General features: G+C 40.5%; 2 protein-coding genes across 2 annotated transcripts in view; one reads left to right on the top strand and one right to left on the bottom strand.

Annotated features, from left to right (window-relative positions):
* Nucleotides 1-7,127: 7,127 nt before the first annotated feature.
* Nucleotides 7,128-14,696, bottom strand: asb6 (ankyrin repeat and SOCS box containing 6). The gene is made up of 7 exons (XM_079686399.1): nt 14,570-14,696; nt 14,109-14,253; nt 12,101-12,282; nt 10,472-10,578; nt 10,272-10,380; nt 10,099-10,185; nt 7,128-9,065 (listed from the first exon to the last, which is right to left on the bottom strand). Exons 2-7 carry the CDS (start codon nt 14,216-14,218, stop codon nt 8,344-8,346), a joined length of 1,317 nt encoding a protein of 438 aa, XP_079542525.1. The 5' UTR covers nt 14,219-14,253; nt 14,570-14,696; the 3' UTR covers nt 7,128-8,343.
* The window catches only part of LOC307042497 (transmembrane protein 132C), a 141,605-nt gene continuing 137,918 nt past the window's right edge, over nt 14,121-17,807 (top strand). Inside the window, exon 1 of the mRNA XM_079686396.1 lies at nt 14,121-14,242. The gene's annotated coding sequence lies outside the window, so the exon portion shown is untranslated. The remainder of the gene's footprint in view (nt 14,243-17,807) is intronic.

The raw sequence follows: 17,807 nt of genomic DNA, 5'->3' as shown, positions 1-17,807 counted from the left end.
ATACTACTGCCAGTTGATTCTTACCAAAATAAACTGCTAACATATTCTATTAATTGCACCTCAAAACCTGCATCACAAATATTCATTAGGGGGATATTTCCACATGTGGCAAGCAGATGTATGTAATTCAATCAGTTGGGAAAAAAAGAACTGAAAAAGCTATGAAAAGAGGGAGAAGAAATAAAATGTCTGGAGCTTTTTTTCCCGGACCCATGGCCCCTCTGAAAATGTTTCCATGTGTTGTGTCTGAGCACACTGAGAGCAAAGAAGGAAAACATTCTCTCCTCCAAACCACATGCAACAGATTCTTTCTGAAGCCAAATAAATCAACTCTGTGTTTCAGATCATGTGACACTTTTTGTGCTTTGTGTTATTCCCAACATATCCTGTTTCAACCCCCATTTCAACCCGCCCCTATTCCAACACGCACACACACACAAACTGCGCAAACACATTCAAAGTTTCCATTTCCTGTGCGTAAGATCACCTGTACAGACAGAATGGCGTGCTTCAATGTGACATGCTCAGGCAGGAAAACAGGAAAGGGAGTTCAAGGGTCTCCAACATGAAATAAATACTCACAAAGTTAGGGAAAACCCGGAGCTCATGGCAGCACTCCAGTTTCTGAAGACAGTAGGTAAAGTTTCAGTCGTACACTTTTTTTTGCTTTAGCACTGCCATCGTACGCTCTACTTTTGCTTGTACAAAAGAGTTTTATAGAAGTTTAATAACTGCTAGTTTGAGGACAATAGGCCTACTTCAATTCAGTTAATTGGATCATGCAGCATACGAATAATACAGGGACCATATGCTTACATTTTAAAATGAACAGTTCAATATTTGGGATTTTCTATTCTTTTGGTTTCATGTCAAAAGTTAGTTAAAAAGAAAAAGACCACTCTAATGATACAAATGTTGCTTTACCCAATAGTTAGCTAAGCTTTGCATGAACACTAGAACAAGGGGGAAACAAGGCTGTGCCAAAAGTTAAAACAAGACTCACTCAAGAAATAATTAATTGCAGGAATTAGAGAAACACAATTTGGTATTACATATCACAGTCTGACTGTGCTGTGGCTGTTTTTCAAATGCACACCTTCAGACTGTAAGAAGATGGTCTATTTAAGCAGAACACCAACAAAAACATATCATTTATTGCTGCTATAAATTGTCCCTGGAAAGTCTGGGCGTGACTCTTTCAATAAATGCACTTCAGTTACCGCTAACTCTCTGAAGACGTTTTTTATTTCACTATGATGTTCGTCTATTAGCCCTTATTTGCATAGAATGGGGCAGATTTTGCACCAAATGTATTCATATTACCTTATTTAAATGTGTGCAAATAGCACAGTAGCATCGAGACGCTATTTGCTTGGCAGCATAATTAGGGATGCCATTGCGGATGAGACAGGTTATTTTTACATATTAGTGCAGGTTTAGCATCCACAAAATCTGCGTAAAACTTTAGTACATTTGCACATAGGAGTCGACAGCTATACTAGCATCTCTTTGCAATTGTACTTAAAGGTACAGCTGTGGTTATTCGCCAAATGCTAATATCAACCTGCTTGATTGCTAGCAAAGACAATGCTAACATACTGAATCTATGTTTAGCAAGTTTAAGGTAATCTCAGTTTAGTATTCTAGCATGCTTATATTTTCTAATTACACTTTCTAATTGTTGTATTTGCTTTAATCAGATCAATAGGGCTACCACTCTCATCTCTTCAAATGTCATCTAGTAAAAATGAAGCTGGAACCAGCAGCCACACTGGCTAAACTTAGCATAAAGACTGAAACATGCTAGCTCCGTCCAAAGGTAACAATGTGCCTACCAGCATTTCTACAGTTCACTAATTAACACTTTTGACTGATTTGTTTAATTTGCACAAAAATAAAATAACAAACAAGCACATAACAAAAAAATATTCAACTTTTCTTTTCAGCAACCCATATTTTTCTTTATTATCTATCCCCCATGTATTTCCTCCAATGCCATCCATAGGTTTTAGTTACCATGTGCCATTGTTACCTTGTAGTTGTTGCTATGTGTGACATGCCTTACGGATCAATCGCCCGTTCTCTGTGGGGTAACACACTGTTCGCCTGTGCATCTGACAGCCATCCCCAGCCCATTTACTGTCAAATGGGCTCCGCTCTCTTTGCCTGAGCTCAGATGCAGATTTATGCCAGAGCGATGCCGGTTCTTGCATATTAGATGAAAGCCTTGTTTGCATATACCCGCTCTCTCTCTCTCCCCCCCCTCCTCTCCCCCCTCTTTCTCTCTTCCTTTTTTCTGAGGCGTCACTTTAATATGTATGCAAATGAGCTGCGCTCCACGGGCAGATATGTGTGGAGTCCTGTCCTGCAGTCAGGAGGTGTAGGAGAGATTGTGTTTGTATTTATGAGGCATGGGCCCTGCCGCTCTTGGGAGAGAAAACGCTGCGAGTAGTGTGGTGGAGGCTCTGCAGTGCAGGCAGAATGCAGATATGCCAATAACAGAGGTCATGGTTGTCACTAATGATAAGAGGAGACAATTAGACAATAGCATAGCTGTAATGTAACCCCCCCTTACACCCTCTTATACACACAGAAACAAACATACAAACCTCTCACATCCCTACTCTGGCACGAAGCGAGCGAACAGACTGAGGAGGAGGCGATTCTTCTGGAATGTTCTTTCTATTGCAGCAGCTCTTCTCCTCAGCTCTGCTCAACCTGGACGGGGGCTCCTTGGTGATTGGTGTGGGGAAAATACCAATTTATTGATCTCACGCATCACTCAGGGGGGCGAGGATCACTGTCAGAGGCTGAGGCAGAGGAGACAAGGTCAGGTCACCTATACGAGAGAGGCACCCCTAACCCATTTCATCAGTCTGAAGCTCTCCAGACAGGCCTCAAAAGCCTGCGATCAATAATGTTTCGGTAACAGAGGAAATTAAAAATAAAATGTTACGGCTTATAGTTTGTTACTGGAATCATCTTTATGTGTTGTGTCCAACTATTACACAACGATAGGAAAATATCTAGTTTTAGATCAAAAAAAGAATTAGTTCAGTGTGTTTTGTAAGATTTTATTTCAGAAAAAATCTTAATGAAAGAAACAATGAAATCCCGCTATTATGTTCAAGACATAATAATATCTTGGCTTAGTGCCAATCAGTGATCTACTAAGGAAATACACACACACACACACAAATACGCACACATCCCCTTCCTCCATCATGAATAAACCATACTGTGTCTATGAGTCATATACCACCCCCACATCCCTCTCTAACCCACTCCCCCTATTCGGAGCTGCGAGAGTAAAAACGCTAATTAACGTGATGGCTAGCTCCAGCTCCTGTCAGCAGCTTGTGGGGGCCTCTCACGCAGCCAGGCTCCACTGGTCTCTGGTTTTAGCAGTTCTCTCCCCAGCCGCCATCTCTGGAGGACCGGGGCCCCTCATTCATATTCAGCCCCAGTCGCAGGCACCTGGAAGCAGCCAGTACCAGCACCACCTCCACCCTCTCCACAACCCCCTCAGTGTCTATCACCAGACCCCCATTCCAGCCCACCTCCTGTCAATGCTTGATCCCCAGTACTGCGGGTAAAGGACGCCCGCAAAACTCACCCATACCTCACCCACATACACACAAACACATTTATCCTATTTTCTCAAACTAGAATCCAATTGGAACACAAACTGAAAAACTCCATTTAGGAGATGTGGGAGCTAGAAACTCCATCTAGGAGATGACACAACCCAACTGATGGGTTGAATCACCCAACGGTGGCGAGAGAGAAAAAGATAGAGGGAGGGAGGGAGGCAGGGAGGGAGGGAGGGGAGCTGCGTGCCTTGGTGGACTAGCTCTGTAACCATGACAACACAGCCGGGAGAGCAAGAAACAGGAACATACAGAATCTGTTTCTGCTGAGACTTGCACATGTGGCAGAGTACTGCTTTTCCTCCGAGAAGAAGAGAAGGGGAGGTGTGTGTGTTCGCATGAGTGTGTGTGTGCGCGTGTGTAGGCCCTTATGAAACATACATGCCTGCTGCCTCTCCAACCAAACTCACTCGCCTGCCCTAGTCACAGAGTGAGTCACGGCATAAAATACATTATGGTTGAAACTGAAGCACACAACCCAGTGTTTAGTGGCAGCCTTTTTTTCTTCTTTCCCTCCTCAACTACTGAATACGGTGAGGTGGAGGCTGGGATTCGGTACGAAGAGGAAAAGATAAAATATAAAAGGAAAGAAAGAGCAAAACATTTTCTCCACAGCCGCTGTTCCTGTCTATTTTCTCTCCCTGTGCCTCTCCGGCGCTCCCCTTCTGCCTATCTTTTCTCTTTCCTCTTGCTCCCTCTTTCTACAGGCTCAGTCTAACCTCCCCCTCCCCTTTCCTCAGGGGAATAAAGGTCGTAACGCAAATGATTACTCAAACCCGAGTTGCCATAGAAACGCAGTCATGTGACTAGAGCAGGCATGCATAGACCACAACAAAGAGGTGGATCAGGAACCAGCGCTGGGAAGAGCTGTAGCTCGCCTTACTGGTGCCTCAGTGCATTTCACTCAAATTCAAGCTTTTAAAAATAGGCGAGCAGCATGAAACGCAAGGGGGAGAGAAGCAGAAAAACCGACACTCTAAAGAGCTGGGAAGAGAGGCTGTAATGAATCTAGGCTGTAACACTGCAGTGTGCCATATATTCTACCATTCACTAGCATACCAAGGGTGTGTCCTATTCATCATGTCCTTCTTGAGGCAGAGCTCAGGCGCCAGTTGTCTGGAATTTCTGTGAAATGGCGTCAGTTGTAGAAATGTGGAGGGTGGTGGATTTGTGTGCTTCTAAAATAGGAGTATGGAACCGTAACTTTTTTCGGCGTGCTACACTTCAATTATTCCTCCTCAAAGCTCAAAGAGCAGGAGCAGCTTTTTGTCTGTGTGTAACAGTAAGGTTACTTGTTGTTGGAGCAGTTCTACTTCCAACTAGATGTGGGAAAACCTAAGATTTAAGAAAAGCTACGCATTTAAAAAAACACATTTAGGAAGAGATGTAAAAGAGAAAAGTAGACAGGAAAGTAGGGTAACTATTGAAGGATCTCTCCATTTTCCAACAAGTAACACATTTAAAGTTGACATATTTTTCCTTAAAGGCTATCTTTCAAACAAAAAGCCAGAAAACCAGAATCAAGCCAAATGAGTAAAAGCTGCTGAGCACAACAGTCGGTATGTCAGTCTGAAGGAGGAACACCTGGAGCAGAATGAGAAGGTGGCCTGCCCCAACAGGACTCAGTTATCCTGCATCCAATCCACCCCCACCGATTAGTCCTACGCCCTGGATGAACCCGGCAACCTCTGACCATCTCAGAGACCAACCGGCAACCCCCCAATACACAGAGTCGATCTTCACATTTAACAGCAACAACAATATTGTTATGGGAGATACATTTGCTGTATGGAAGCCAGCTAAAGTGCGGACTACTATTGCCTTGCTTTTATTCGTGTTAGCATTAACAGCCACTCATTTTGCTGAGCTCAATCAACGCTAGCAGAGCAGTAGGACGGGGTACATTTTCTGTTGATGAAGTCACCACATCTGCGGTTATGAACACTGTGTGTCAATGTCTACGCTTTTTCTTTTGCTCTCTCCCACACACACACACACACATCTGAATTCAGGCTTGCCTTCACACACCAGAAAACACTTACAGCACGAAGATGTATGGGCAAACACTTAAATACTCAATCTAAAGGGGTGCGAGTGTTACCCCCACCCCTCACTGACTGCTGGGCCTTTCCCTCCAAAGTCCACCTGCTCCCATGAGGTTTCAGGCAGCAGCTGAGTGTTCAGTGAAGTCTGCAATCATCCCGTGTCTAGACGATGTCTACTGGTAGACAAGGAGATGCACACTCTGCACAGGCTCAATGTATAAAAGAGAAGTCCCGGGATAGACCACGATGTGTTTGAGTTGGTGACGCAGTGGTTAATAAAAATGTTTAGAGCTAGACTGGGAACTCAGCCAACAAGCACCACCATGAATACAAAAAAAGCAGCAATATTTTAGAAACAGTTATTTTCCAAATTTAAAAAGAAAAAGACTTCTCTTCATGTTTTAGGCTCATTGTTGCATTCCAAATGCTTGTTTTGAATTGATATCAATACAATAACTTTTGGTTGGTGTATCATTCAAAACATCTTATATGCGTGTGCCATTAAATGTCCTTTTTTTCTAAAGTTAAGTCCAAGAGTTTATCATCAATACTGCTGGAGCTGGCAATGACGTCAGGGACTTCTTAAAACCAAGAAGAATTCGAAATAAACAATACTTGTTTATAACATAGAAAATAGGTTATCCAAAAAACTGCTATGTAGTTAAGAGAAGAATTTCAAATAAAAAGGGGAACATATCAAGAATGTTGTATAAGGTTTTCATTTAAGTATCACTTTTTTTTTTTTACTATAAACTAAAAGTATTGTTTTATCATTCAATGATCTGCAGTGAAATGCCCTTAAATGGATACTGTTAATTAATAATGGAGTATGCTAATATGAAACTTTGTAGTAGACATGAGTTTATTCTTCGAATCTTAGTTTTAAACGACTTCTCTGTATGACGAGAGGATTTGAAGAAAATAACAAGAACTACAATAGAATCAGAAAAGCACAGAAGCGAGATACAATGGGTTGTAGGGAAAGAAAAGGCTCTGAGAGAACGAGCAGGTGTGGTGGGAAAGACCCATGGGCTTCAGGGAGAGAATAGATCAATAACTAATTTCAGTACCGAGCTTCACTCGCGCTGTTTTCCAATAAATGCTGGACTGCCTCAGCCCTCCCCCCACTATCTCTATCACCTTCTACAAGCAGGGAATGGACTCAGTGGAAGAAGGCTGTTTCCCCCCGCCGTAGTGATTGTTGGTTAGATGGATTATGTTCTTACAGCTAGTGTATTGTATAAATGTAATCCAACGTTGCCATTTCCATGTGTCCTCCATGGGTGCTCCCACAACCACTCCACATATGCAGTCTCTGTAACTTTTTTTTTCTCTCACTGCTCTGCCTCCTGCAACCCCCTCCCAACCCCCTCCCTCACTCTCTCTCTCTCTCTCTCTCTCTCTCTCAACCACCCACCCTCATTCGACCAGGGCCAGTGTTGAGGTTTTGTCAAGAGATTCAGTCAGACAGGAGAGTGAAGCGTGTGTCATGCAGGGCTGCTGCTGCTGCTGCTGAGGCTCTTCTCCTCAGAGGCTGTGACCTAGATAACCAAGAGGAGCTGGAGCGCTTGCAAGCCTTGGAGCCACTCCAGCTTCAGCAATGTCAGGAAGGGGTTAGTTGTGTAACACAATGTCCTATTTAGTTTGCTCACACACACAGACATGGACACAAACACATATGTACCCTGTAGTATTTCCGCATTACAGTGGTGTATTTCTTTTAGAAGACATTTGTTTATTAGCAAAAACGGGATGTGCAGATTGGGGTTTGTGCATATGAGGAAGCAAAAAAAAAAAAAAAGAGGAAAGAGCCCCTGAATTCATCTGAATTTAAACATTAGCATTAAGAATGCTTGGTAAAACTTTCCAGGCCAGCAGCCACTGCAGACACATTATGTCACAGTGGAACAGTGTCAAAACATCTACAGGCTTCCTGCAGTGTTGGAGCGTCCTTTTTTTGTTGCATTCACTCAACTGATGTTTGGTGTATGAACATGCTAAATATATATAGCAACAATTACTTCACTATAACCAGGCAGCCAGTGAGTTTGAGGCACACTCAGCGCTGCACTGCCACTACCTGGTCAGCTAAAAACAGTTAGATGTTGACAGCCATAAAAAAAAAAGAAAGTCAAACTGATATTTGTGTGCAGCTGTCAGGACTCTGATGGGGAGAAACCCGACTGATTTATTGGTTCATTTTTATATTTAAGCGAGAATATTCACAAATTCCACAATACACCACCATCATGTTGAGGAGATGAAATATAGATGGAGCCTACTGCGCTGGAGCAACTTAAACATGCTGCTCTGTGAATAGCTAAATCTGTGACCCTAACATCTGAGCTGAGAGAGCAACATTGCCATCTGGTGGATTTGATTGTGTATTGCCGCTGCCTAAACTCACTGATATGACTCACTTCACTGTGTGGTAGTTTAATCAGAATATTTAGTTGTAATTTGACATAACTTTGTGTCTTGAAGTAAACATACACTGGTTGTCTGGTCATTTGGCAGAGAAAAATATGATCAGATTTAAAATAAAAGGCCTCAATGGTGCCCAGTACTTTTATACAACTACTACTGGCTTTTTCAGTCCTTCAATTTAGATTTTCAGGTAGAGCACAAACTATTGGTAGCTTATATTGTCAGCGCTGGCTAAGTTGGGGCTTGAAGCAGTCCCAGCCGGGCTTAGGGATTGGCTCAGGAAGAATAAAGACTTTCAGTTTGTCCGGTAATGGCAAAGCTTTCACTCTGTCTTCCAGGGGCCCAGGCTGTAGGTGGCTCCTTATAAACGCCCGACAAAAGTTTTGCAGAGCAGGAGGGTTCGCTTCATGCTCTTCTACGCGGCTGTGCAGGTCCTTGAGAGCCTGAGCGTAGGGGTGAGGGTCCCGACCGGACACAGGGAGCTTCACTTCCACATGCAACGCGATGAGGTCAACCTTCGCTAAGTCGAGCAACACCTCAGCTTGCTCCAGCAGCTCGGAGGCGTGACTTTTATCAGGGCATTGCTGCAGGGCAGTGTGGAGCCGCTGGAAAAGGAGGCTGTACCCTGACCAACAAGAGTCGCCGTGATGGGAGCAAACCAAAGACGCTCCGCTCCGGATTAACAGCACCGCCAGAGGGAAGAGCAGGTCGAAGTGCTCCAGGCTCGTCTGCGTCAGGGTGGGCATCACCGAGGACTTGCCGTCCGCATTCAGACAGGAGCTGGGGTCCACACCGTGAGACAAAAGTAGCTGTGTGGCTTTCAAGCAAAAGTTACCCATCTCAGCAGCGTCCTCCGCGGTGGCCTCCAGAGCCTCCGTGACCACAAACACCAGCAAGGACAAAGCCGTTTCACCGTCTAAAGAAGCCGCGTTCACGTCAGCACCTGCAGAGAAGTTAAAATTAAATTCAAATAATGAGACAATTTGTCAATAAACTATATTTATTGATGATCATTTCTACAAATTAGTAATTGTTTAGGCCCTTTATGAAAATACAAAAACAAAACTATTGACTGGTTTTAAATTAAGTTTTTATTTGCTGCCTACATTAAAGGCTACTCCAGACATACATGTATAGTACTTCTATAAGGTTTGGTAACTTTCAAAACACATCATAATTAGAAAGAATTAATGAGAAGGAAAAGTACAAATCAAGGCAGTAGAGCATGACATAGCTTGACCAATAGTCTGTAGTGTTCCTTTCTTTAAATTAAGATTATTTTAAGTAGGTTTTTTAAAACAGATTGGCTTGTTGTGATTCTTTACTCATACTGTAAAACCACGTATACTGTAAAGCAGCTATAGCAGCTGCTTAAACAAAACATTAAATAACAGGACCGGGTATCTCAATCAATATTAAACAAAGAAAAGCAGGATATCTTCATATTTGAGAGGCTCAAACTGTATTTATGGCCATGATATGAACGACAAACCTTTATTTAAAAATATAAATACCATTTTTTGTTAATTGATCAACTTCATCGCAGCTCTGGATGACTTCCATCAGTTGTGATAAACTGACTTTTAATAAATTCCCCAATGTGCTGCTTTTTTACGCTGGTGTTCACTGCTTGTAAATACTAATAAAGCAGATTGATGACACCACTACACTGCCTATGAAGACGTGAAAGACTTTGACTCCTAAACCTCCCGCAGTTAAAAGTCTTGTCTGTCAGTCAGTCAGTCGCTTCACACCGGAATCACAGGATTAGTTCTGCTCCATTTCCACTTACGATAACAACTCTATGTGCATATTTAAACCTGACAACCCCTGAGTTTACTTTGATCTCAAAATGCATACAGGTGGGCAGGTATGCATACTAACACAAGTTCCTGAATGTAGTGGTTTGAGTGTGATTCTGTTTTAAAGCGGACAAGAAGGCAAAGTGAAGATGAAGGCTGTTTCACAGTCAGTACCTCTCTGAAGAAGAAGCTCAATGTTCTCTGTGTTGAGCACAGTGAGTCCGTCGCTGCTTGCAAAGGCATGGAGCAAAGGGGTTTTTCCTTTAGGGACGAAACCAAAACAATCGGGTGTTAGAATGAACCGACCAGTGAAAGAATCTTGGAATAAGGCCAGGCAATGAATGTACCATGTTTATCCCTTGCATTGACATCAGCACCGAGCTCCAGAAGGACGAGCAAGCAGGGCAGCCTCTCCAACTCCTCACTGGCCAGATCCAAAGGACTGCTCTCATGGATCTACCAAGTTACATTTATATTACACACACAATGCTACAGAAAGATAATCATGAGAACAAAAGAGGACATAAATCATCCAGAGTTGCCTCACCCTGTCTCTCTTTTCAACGTCTGCTCCGTGCCTGACCAGCAGCCTCACCATGTCTGGTTTGTTCCTCAAAACTGCCATATGGAGAGGGTTATAGTAGGACACTGGGTCTGGATAGAAAAACAGAAATGAATATTAAACAAATGGAGTCTTTATCACGTTAAGATTTCGGACAATGCTACATTTTCTTTAAAAAAGGCATGATGGCCAATTTGCCGCAACCCAATTCATGTTTAAAGGATCTGGTTAAAGGGTGTTTTCAGTACTTCCTTGTGTTGTATGTATTTACTTAGAGCTTCAGATGCAGCATATGTGTTGACTAACTGGTGACTGAGTGTTTTCTCAAGCTGTTGTTGTCAGACTCTTCCCCGCTGTAGCTTGCAGCATTCCAGTATAAAAGCAGATTATCAACCAAAGTTTATTCTAAGCTTTACATTGAACAGAACAGCCCCCTGTGCCTGATTGTAAATACTAACTACATGTATCTATATATTACTGACCAGATTATTAAGGGTTAAAACAAGCTTGGGTCCGTCCATCTAGTTAATACGGTTTATTTTTGGCTGATTTGAAAGCTGTAGTCATTATTAATATGGTGGATTTTCATGTTCCTAACACGAATACTGCTGATACTACTTCGTGAGCTCTTTGTGACATCGAAAAACATAAATATAAATATTATAGGCCTTAAAGTGCTGCATGAACACTAACAATGTATTATTATTTTTGCTTGACCAAATGAACCTGTCTAGTAACTAGCTATTCTATGATAAGCTTTTGCTACAGGCCTCTCAGATAGTTTGCACACACTATTTTGAAACATCAAGGCATGACAAACACAAAGAATAGAGAAGCTTGAACATAGTTGCATGCTATGTGGGAGAATGTGTCAGTGTTAACTTTCTGGAAAAAGGCATTCAATAAATGTAAAAGATGAGTGAAGCAGCCTCTGCCAGGAACCCTAATTATGTCCCAGGGGAAAGACATGCTTGCCACCACCAGAGGTCACCACAGCAGAGTCTGACACACTGGCAGATTCTGTCACAGCCGTAAGACAAGCAGCACTTTCCACTTCAATTTGCAGAAGGGAGAATTTTTCTCTACAGTGTATATGGATAACAACTTGCTCAATTTTAAACATGCAATCCTTGGGTAAGATTGAAAATGGCAGGGCCAGTTAGGTTCCACACTTCAAACACTTATTACATTTTCTCTAATTCAGGTTGTTTTGCATTTGACAAAGACTCCCGATCACCTATTAAAACTGTAGCAAGATGAAAGCTATTGTAGCTACGAGCCAAAAAAGCTAAAATAATAATATAACACTTCATTGTTAGATCAAGTCTGAAATGTCTCTTGCATCACAGCAGCAAAATATATACCTTTTGTTACAGAAACGAGTCCTAGAGATTTCTAGTGACAATAAGGCACTTAATTTCCCAAGAGGAAAACAATTGATTTAAGTTTAAAATAATAAAAAATAAACACTCATATATAACTTGTCATAGTACACAGTAAGAGAAGTGTGATTAGGATTAGTGTGCCCTTATAGTGTTGTTTAGGGTTATCTGGCTGGCTACTCCTATGTATGTGCCATTTTATTGTGTACAATTAATTTACGAGATAGCTTACCCTCAAAGTTTAGATCAGCTCCGTATCGTAGAAGGATTTCAGCGGCGTCGACCAGTCCGTGCTCTGCTACCTTAGAGAGAGAACAGCTGATGCCTTCCACAAACACTTCTGATTGGGACTCTCGCTCCAGAAGCTCCGCCAGAGAGCTACAAGGAGCGGACTCTCCCTCAGGGCTTCTGACTCTGAACACAAGAGCAGAAAGGTGTACCGTTTCATCAACTGTATGCAATGCCACCAGATCAACTATACATTGTGTACTGGCAGAAGTTATAACAATATAGCTGGAGAAGAACAAACTGACACACACTTGAACATTTCAAAGAACTACCTTTTACTGTTATGCATCAGAAATTAGGATACATTGGATTTAACCTTAATAACCTTATTAATCTGTTTCACAAAAGGCTTTGAGAAAGAACTCAATGAACATACTGGAAATAAAACGTGCACAAAAAATATATATAAGGCATGAAGGCAAGGCAAGTTTATTTATTTAGCACCTTTCAACACAAGGTAATTCATAGTGCTTTACAAAAATGAAAGACATTAAGAAAATGGCATTTAAAAACAGTCATTAAAAAGAAAAGATAATCAAAAAACATTAAAAGAAAAGATAAATGAATAAAAGTTACAGTGCAGTTTAAGATATGAATAGCTCAATTAAAAGCAGCGGTAAAAAGAAAAGTCTTTAGTCTGGATTTAAAAGTAGTCAGAGTTGCAGCGGACCTGCGGGTTTCTGGGAGTCTGTTCCAGATATTTGGAGCAGAATAACTGAACGCTGCTTTTCCATGTTTAGTTCTGACTCTGGGGACAGAAAGCTGACCAGTCCCTGAAGACCTGAGAGATCTGGATGGTTCATGATTTAGCAGGAGGTCAGAAATGTATTTAGGGACTAAACCATTCAAAGCTGTATTTTTTAAATCAATTATTTGACACACAGGAAGCCAGTGTAAAGACTTCAGAACAGGAGTGATGTGATCCACTTTCTTAGTGTTAGTGAGGACTCGAGCAGCAGCGTTCTGAATCAGCTGCAGCTTTCTAATATATTTTTTTGTGAGACCTGCAAAGACACCATTGCAGTAGTCCAGTCTACTGAAGATAAAAGCATGGACACGTTTTTCAAATCCTGCTGTGACATTAGTCTTTTAATCCTAGATATGTTCTTTAGGTGATAGTAGGCTGATTTAGTAATTGTTTTAATGTGACTGTTGAAACTCAGGTCAGAGTCCATGACTACACCTAGATTTCTGGCTTTATCTGTTGTTTTGAACATTGCAGACTGAAGCTCAGCGCTAACTTTTATACGTTCTGCCTTGGCTCCAAAAACCCTTACCTCAGTTTTGTCTTTGTTTGATTGGAGAAAGTTCTGACACATCCAGTCATTGATTTATTCAATGTACTTACTCAGTGTTTGAATTGGAGCATAGTCTCCTGGTGAAATGGTTATGTACATTTGTGTATCATCCGCACAGCTATGGTAACTTATGTTGTTGTTTTTCATTATCTGAGCCAGTGGTTCATGAACAGTAACGTTTTTTTTATTTTTAGCAAATTACAATAAAATACTCTGACAATTAATTCAGGGTGGTATCCCAGGATCTGGGTAATCTTGAATATCCTCACAACAAGTGACTTGAAGAAGCAGTCTGGGTTGAAAAGGTAGAAAAGTAAAAAAAATAAAAAATAAAAATGGGGCAAGGATATGTCATTATCATGAAAGAACAGACTCACAAAATGTTGCAATTTGTTTTTAACATTTTCATCCTCAGCGTCAGGATTTAGGAGTAATTATTTGATTGTGTTTTACTTAAAAGGATGTTTACTACAAAAACACTGTCCTATTTGTGATGCAATAAATACCATTTGTGATTCCAGTAAGTTTTAAGCATATCTTCTATATAATAACCTGAATTGCAACTACTTAGGATAATCGTGAAAATAAATGTTTATATCGTCCTCTGCCTACAACTATTTATAAATAATATAAATATGGTGCCTTCAGCTTTACCTGTCCTCGTGACTTCCGCCTACTTCCAGCAGTCCGACTGCACTCATGACAGCGTCCACGAGCGGCTTGTACTCATATATGATCCTGCGAAACCCATGGAGGAAAGGCATGGCTCCTCCGCTCAACACTGTTTAGTAAGTCAATACTTAAAAAACAAAGTACAAAAGTACAAGTCATATAAGGGACTTCATTTTGTATAGAGTCTCTTAGCATTTTGTTGAGCAGACACATGTATTGGTTTGAAATAGGACACAATTTAAACACATTTTCTACTTTAGACACGTTGCCTCTATGTGCATAGCATTTCATCGTCACCTTCTTAAAAAGTTATATTCTAGCTAGCTAACTTAGCATGCACATGTTAAACGTCACAGTCACTGCTAGCATTGGTAGCTACATTAAATGCATCGCTCACATTTGTTAAATCATGAATGAAATTATCTAAATTGTAAGAAACTCACTGATAACGTTACTCCCGCCGGGTCGTTTCCCTTAGTTCATAACAGGAAGCCCTTTTCCCGCACGCCCACATGTGTCCGACGGTGTTTTTAGTCCCCCTTGAAGCTAAAACAATGCAACAAATGTTCCACTTTACGCTCTGTCCTCACAATGGCGAATATTTTCTCCACTAAACGAACACTGTTAAAAGTTAACCGATGAATGAAGAGAAAGAAGACTATATTAGGAACAAAGATACATCTGCAGTGTACAAAGCGTACAAAGCGTACAAAGCGTACAAAGTGCGTACAGGACATTTAAAAAATATCTTAATGTTCATTTTATGTTTACCCATTAGTCCTCACTAAATTAGGAAAAGTCATGAAATACTAAGCAAAATGTGAACCATTTAGATACGTTAAACATTGAATGGGGTCAAATTGATCCCAAGGATAACAGGAGGGTTAAATAATGAGACATTGGGAAGCGGATGGTATTTTATTTTTTGTGAACAAATTGACCCTTGAGCGTAGTTTTTAAAAGTTTATCAGCTATTCTAATGAAAAGGAACGCGTTATATAACAGAGTCCCTATTCCAAGTATTTGGGCAGAACATGTAGGCTACACAGATATGGTTGCTGCTTTGGGTGGTTTGTGTTTGCTAAGATAACACTGCTCTCATGAGGGCTTTCATCAAGTGATAGCCTCCTTCCTGCAGTCCAACCACAATGGCTAATCTTTCCTGCACTAAACGAAATATGTCCAGTTTGCTGCTTAAAAAAGAGGTAGATGAATAAATAAAAAATAAAACCTAAAGCTGGGCTGTATCTGCAGTTTTTATTAAATAATAAGGGATTGGGAAGCGACTGGTAATTTCTTTTTCGTGAACAATATCTCAGGACACTACCCAGATGTAAAAAAATGTTTTCCCTCCAACAACCATCACAATTGTTAACTGTAAATATGTCGGTCCCTTCCTTGTAAGTAATTCTGCAAGTCGATCGGCAAGTTTCATCTTTAAAATCTATTTATGTCAAGTGTCGCAGATTATTTACTCATCTCCTATTTCATAGTCTTTTATTATTATTTTAATTTTTTTTCTTGATTTTATTTATTTTTGATTTTATTAATCTGTGTGAATCTTTGCTGTCCTGTTTTTTCATGCTTACCCTGTTGCTGCTTGGTACAATGGAATTTCCCCTCGGGGATTAATAAAGGTTCATTTTATCTTATCTTATCTTATACTTCCCTTTTGTGTCTGACATGTTCTGTCATGAAATAATAACCAACATTTTTTGAATTGTGTGTACTTTTTCAGAGATCAAGTCATTGATTAGCATTTCAATTTTTTCTTTCTGAGAAAAATATGACTAGGAAAATATTTTAGCTCCGACACATCACTTCCTACGTTTTCTTTGTCCATATGGCACATTAGTCTAAAACGGCAACTTTCAGATTTATTTTTGACAACTACTCCATTTTGCTGACAGCATCTGGTTGGTAACAGTCCCCTTTGTCCTGTTTAGCAAGCAATCCCCTGCTGTGTCTGGCTTTGGTGACAGATGGCTCGCTTTGAGAGATGTGGAGGAGTGCTTTCTAACTAAATATGTAATTTGAACGTATCTGTGAGTCTGATTTTCAACACAGCATATGTTAAGTGCATTTTAACATAACATGTGTTGTTGCTGACACACTACTGAAGAAGAAACATGAGTTAAAATCACTTTTATTTAATATTTTTTAAGAGTGTGTGACCTCAAATACAAAATTATATGAAAACAAAGAGGATAAGTAAAACAAAGGGTGTGTTTGCAGCACTTCATGTGAAGCTGATACATACCTTCCATTTGTAAGATGTCCCAATTGGTTTATTTAAATATTGAGATGCATTCAATCAATGCTAAAGGCTGTATTGACACAAAACTAAAGAGCAAACACAAAACAAAGTAAGCTCCTCCTCATTTAATACATGTAATTTGATCAATCTATACCAAATATAGGATATCAATAGATCCCTAAAAATAAGTATTTAAAAAAAACAAGCTAGGCAATTGCTTTCTCCATTTGTTCAAATCCTTAACATAAAGAATTCAATATCAATCTTTTGCAAAATATGTGTTCAAATATTATTAGAAACTTAATAAGTAAACAAGATAGGCCTAATTGTATTTGACTATAGTTGTGTGTAATTCAATACAGTCTGCCGTATGACTGCTGACCAAATAATGGTGTTTTTAAACTCTGTCTTTAGGTGGCAGCAGTGCACCACATGTCTACACCCCTCAGCGGTGAGCTTGGAATCAATGCTACACATATTGTAAACTCATGCATGAGCGCACAGTTTTACTCATGCATTGAAGCAAACCTAAACCATCATGTTAATGTAGACATGGACAGAAATGCAAACAAACGGCCCTGGAAGAATCAGTTTTCCATACCAATAGCCCCTCCTCTGAAGGGGAAAATAGAATTGTAGTAATTTAATCGAGGCTTGATTAATTCTCATTGTGTCAATTTCAAGACAATTATTATTTTTACTTTCAACAGATCCAATCAATATAGCATTGTTCCCTGAACGCATGGCAGCCTGCCCAGAGTCCATCTAATGTAGCTAAAATCTCTTTTGCTATTTTCCAAACAGGCTCAATTTACCCATGATTTTGGAGCCATGTGCTCATGAATAATCGACTTTATCTCCACTTTTACAAATCTGCCCGTGATTAGTGCTTAATTCTTTGTGCACACACCTGTCTGGATTTCCCCGGTGAAGCAGGCAATCTCTCTTTTCCACTCTGAGGTTAATTTGTACCTTTGCCACCATGTGGTCACACGAGCATACTGAGCCTTGTCAGACAACAGTAACAGTAGGTGGCGAAACACATCCTGTGCCTGGCTGTGAAAATGAAAAAAGAAAGTCCCCGCTGCAGGGCCCCTCTTTCCAGTTTAGCATTAGTGTAAATGCAGGTAATTGAGTAAGATTAGGAACATCACTGTGGCACAGCAAGTGTCACAAAGCGTTGCATTTTAAGTGCTTGTGGCCATCAAAACATACAATTTTTGAAATGGCTTGAAAAAATCTTCTAAAACAAAACACCTTTCACTTTGATACAGCAGTATGACCTCTCTTAATACTATATGGTAAAATAACACACAGAGATGATGGGTATCAAAGAGTGATGTTGATAGTTAAGAGCAAAGCTTTTGGGAAATATTACCCTCTGTTTGGGTCTTTTTCTTTCCATCTAATTTTGAGCGGGATTG

Source organism: Notothenia rossii (assembly GCF_949606895.1).
Source record: "Notothenia rossii genome assembly, chromosome: 6".
Taxonomy (NCBI): domain Eukaryota; kingdom Metazoa; phylum Chordata; class Actinopteri; order Perciformes; family Nototheniidae; genus Notothenia; species Notothenia rossii.
Note: the sequence above shows the minus strand (reverse complement) of the source record. Positions and strands in the feature narration are given on the sequence as shown.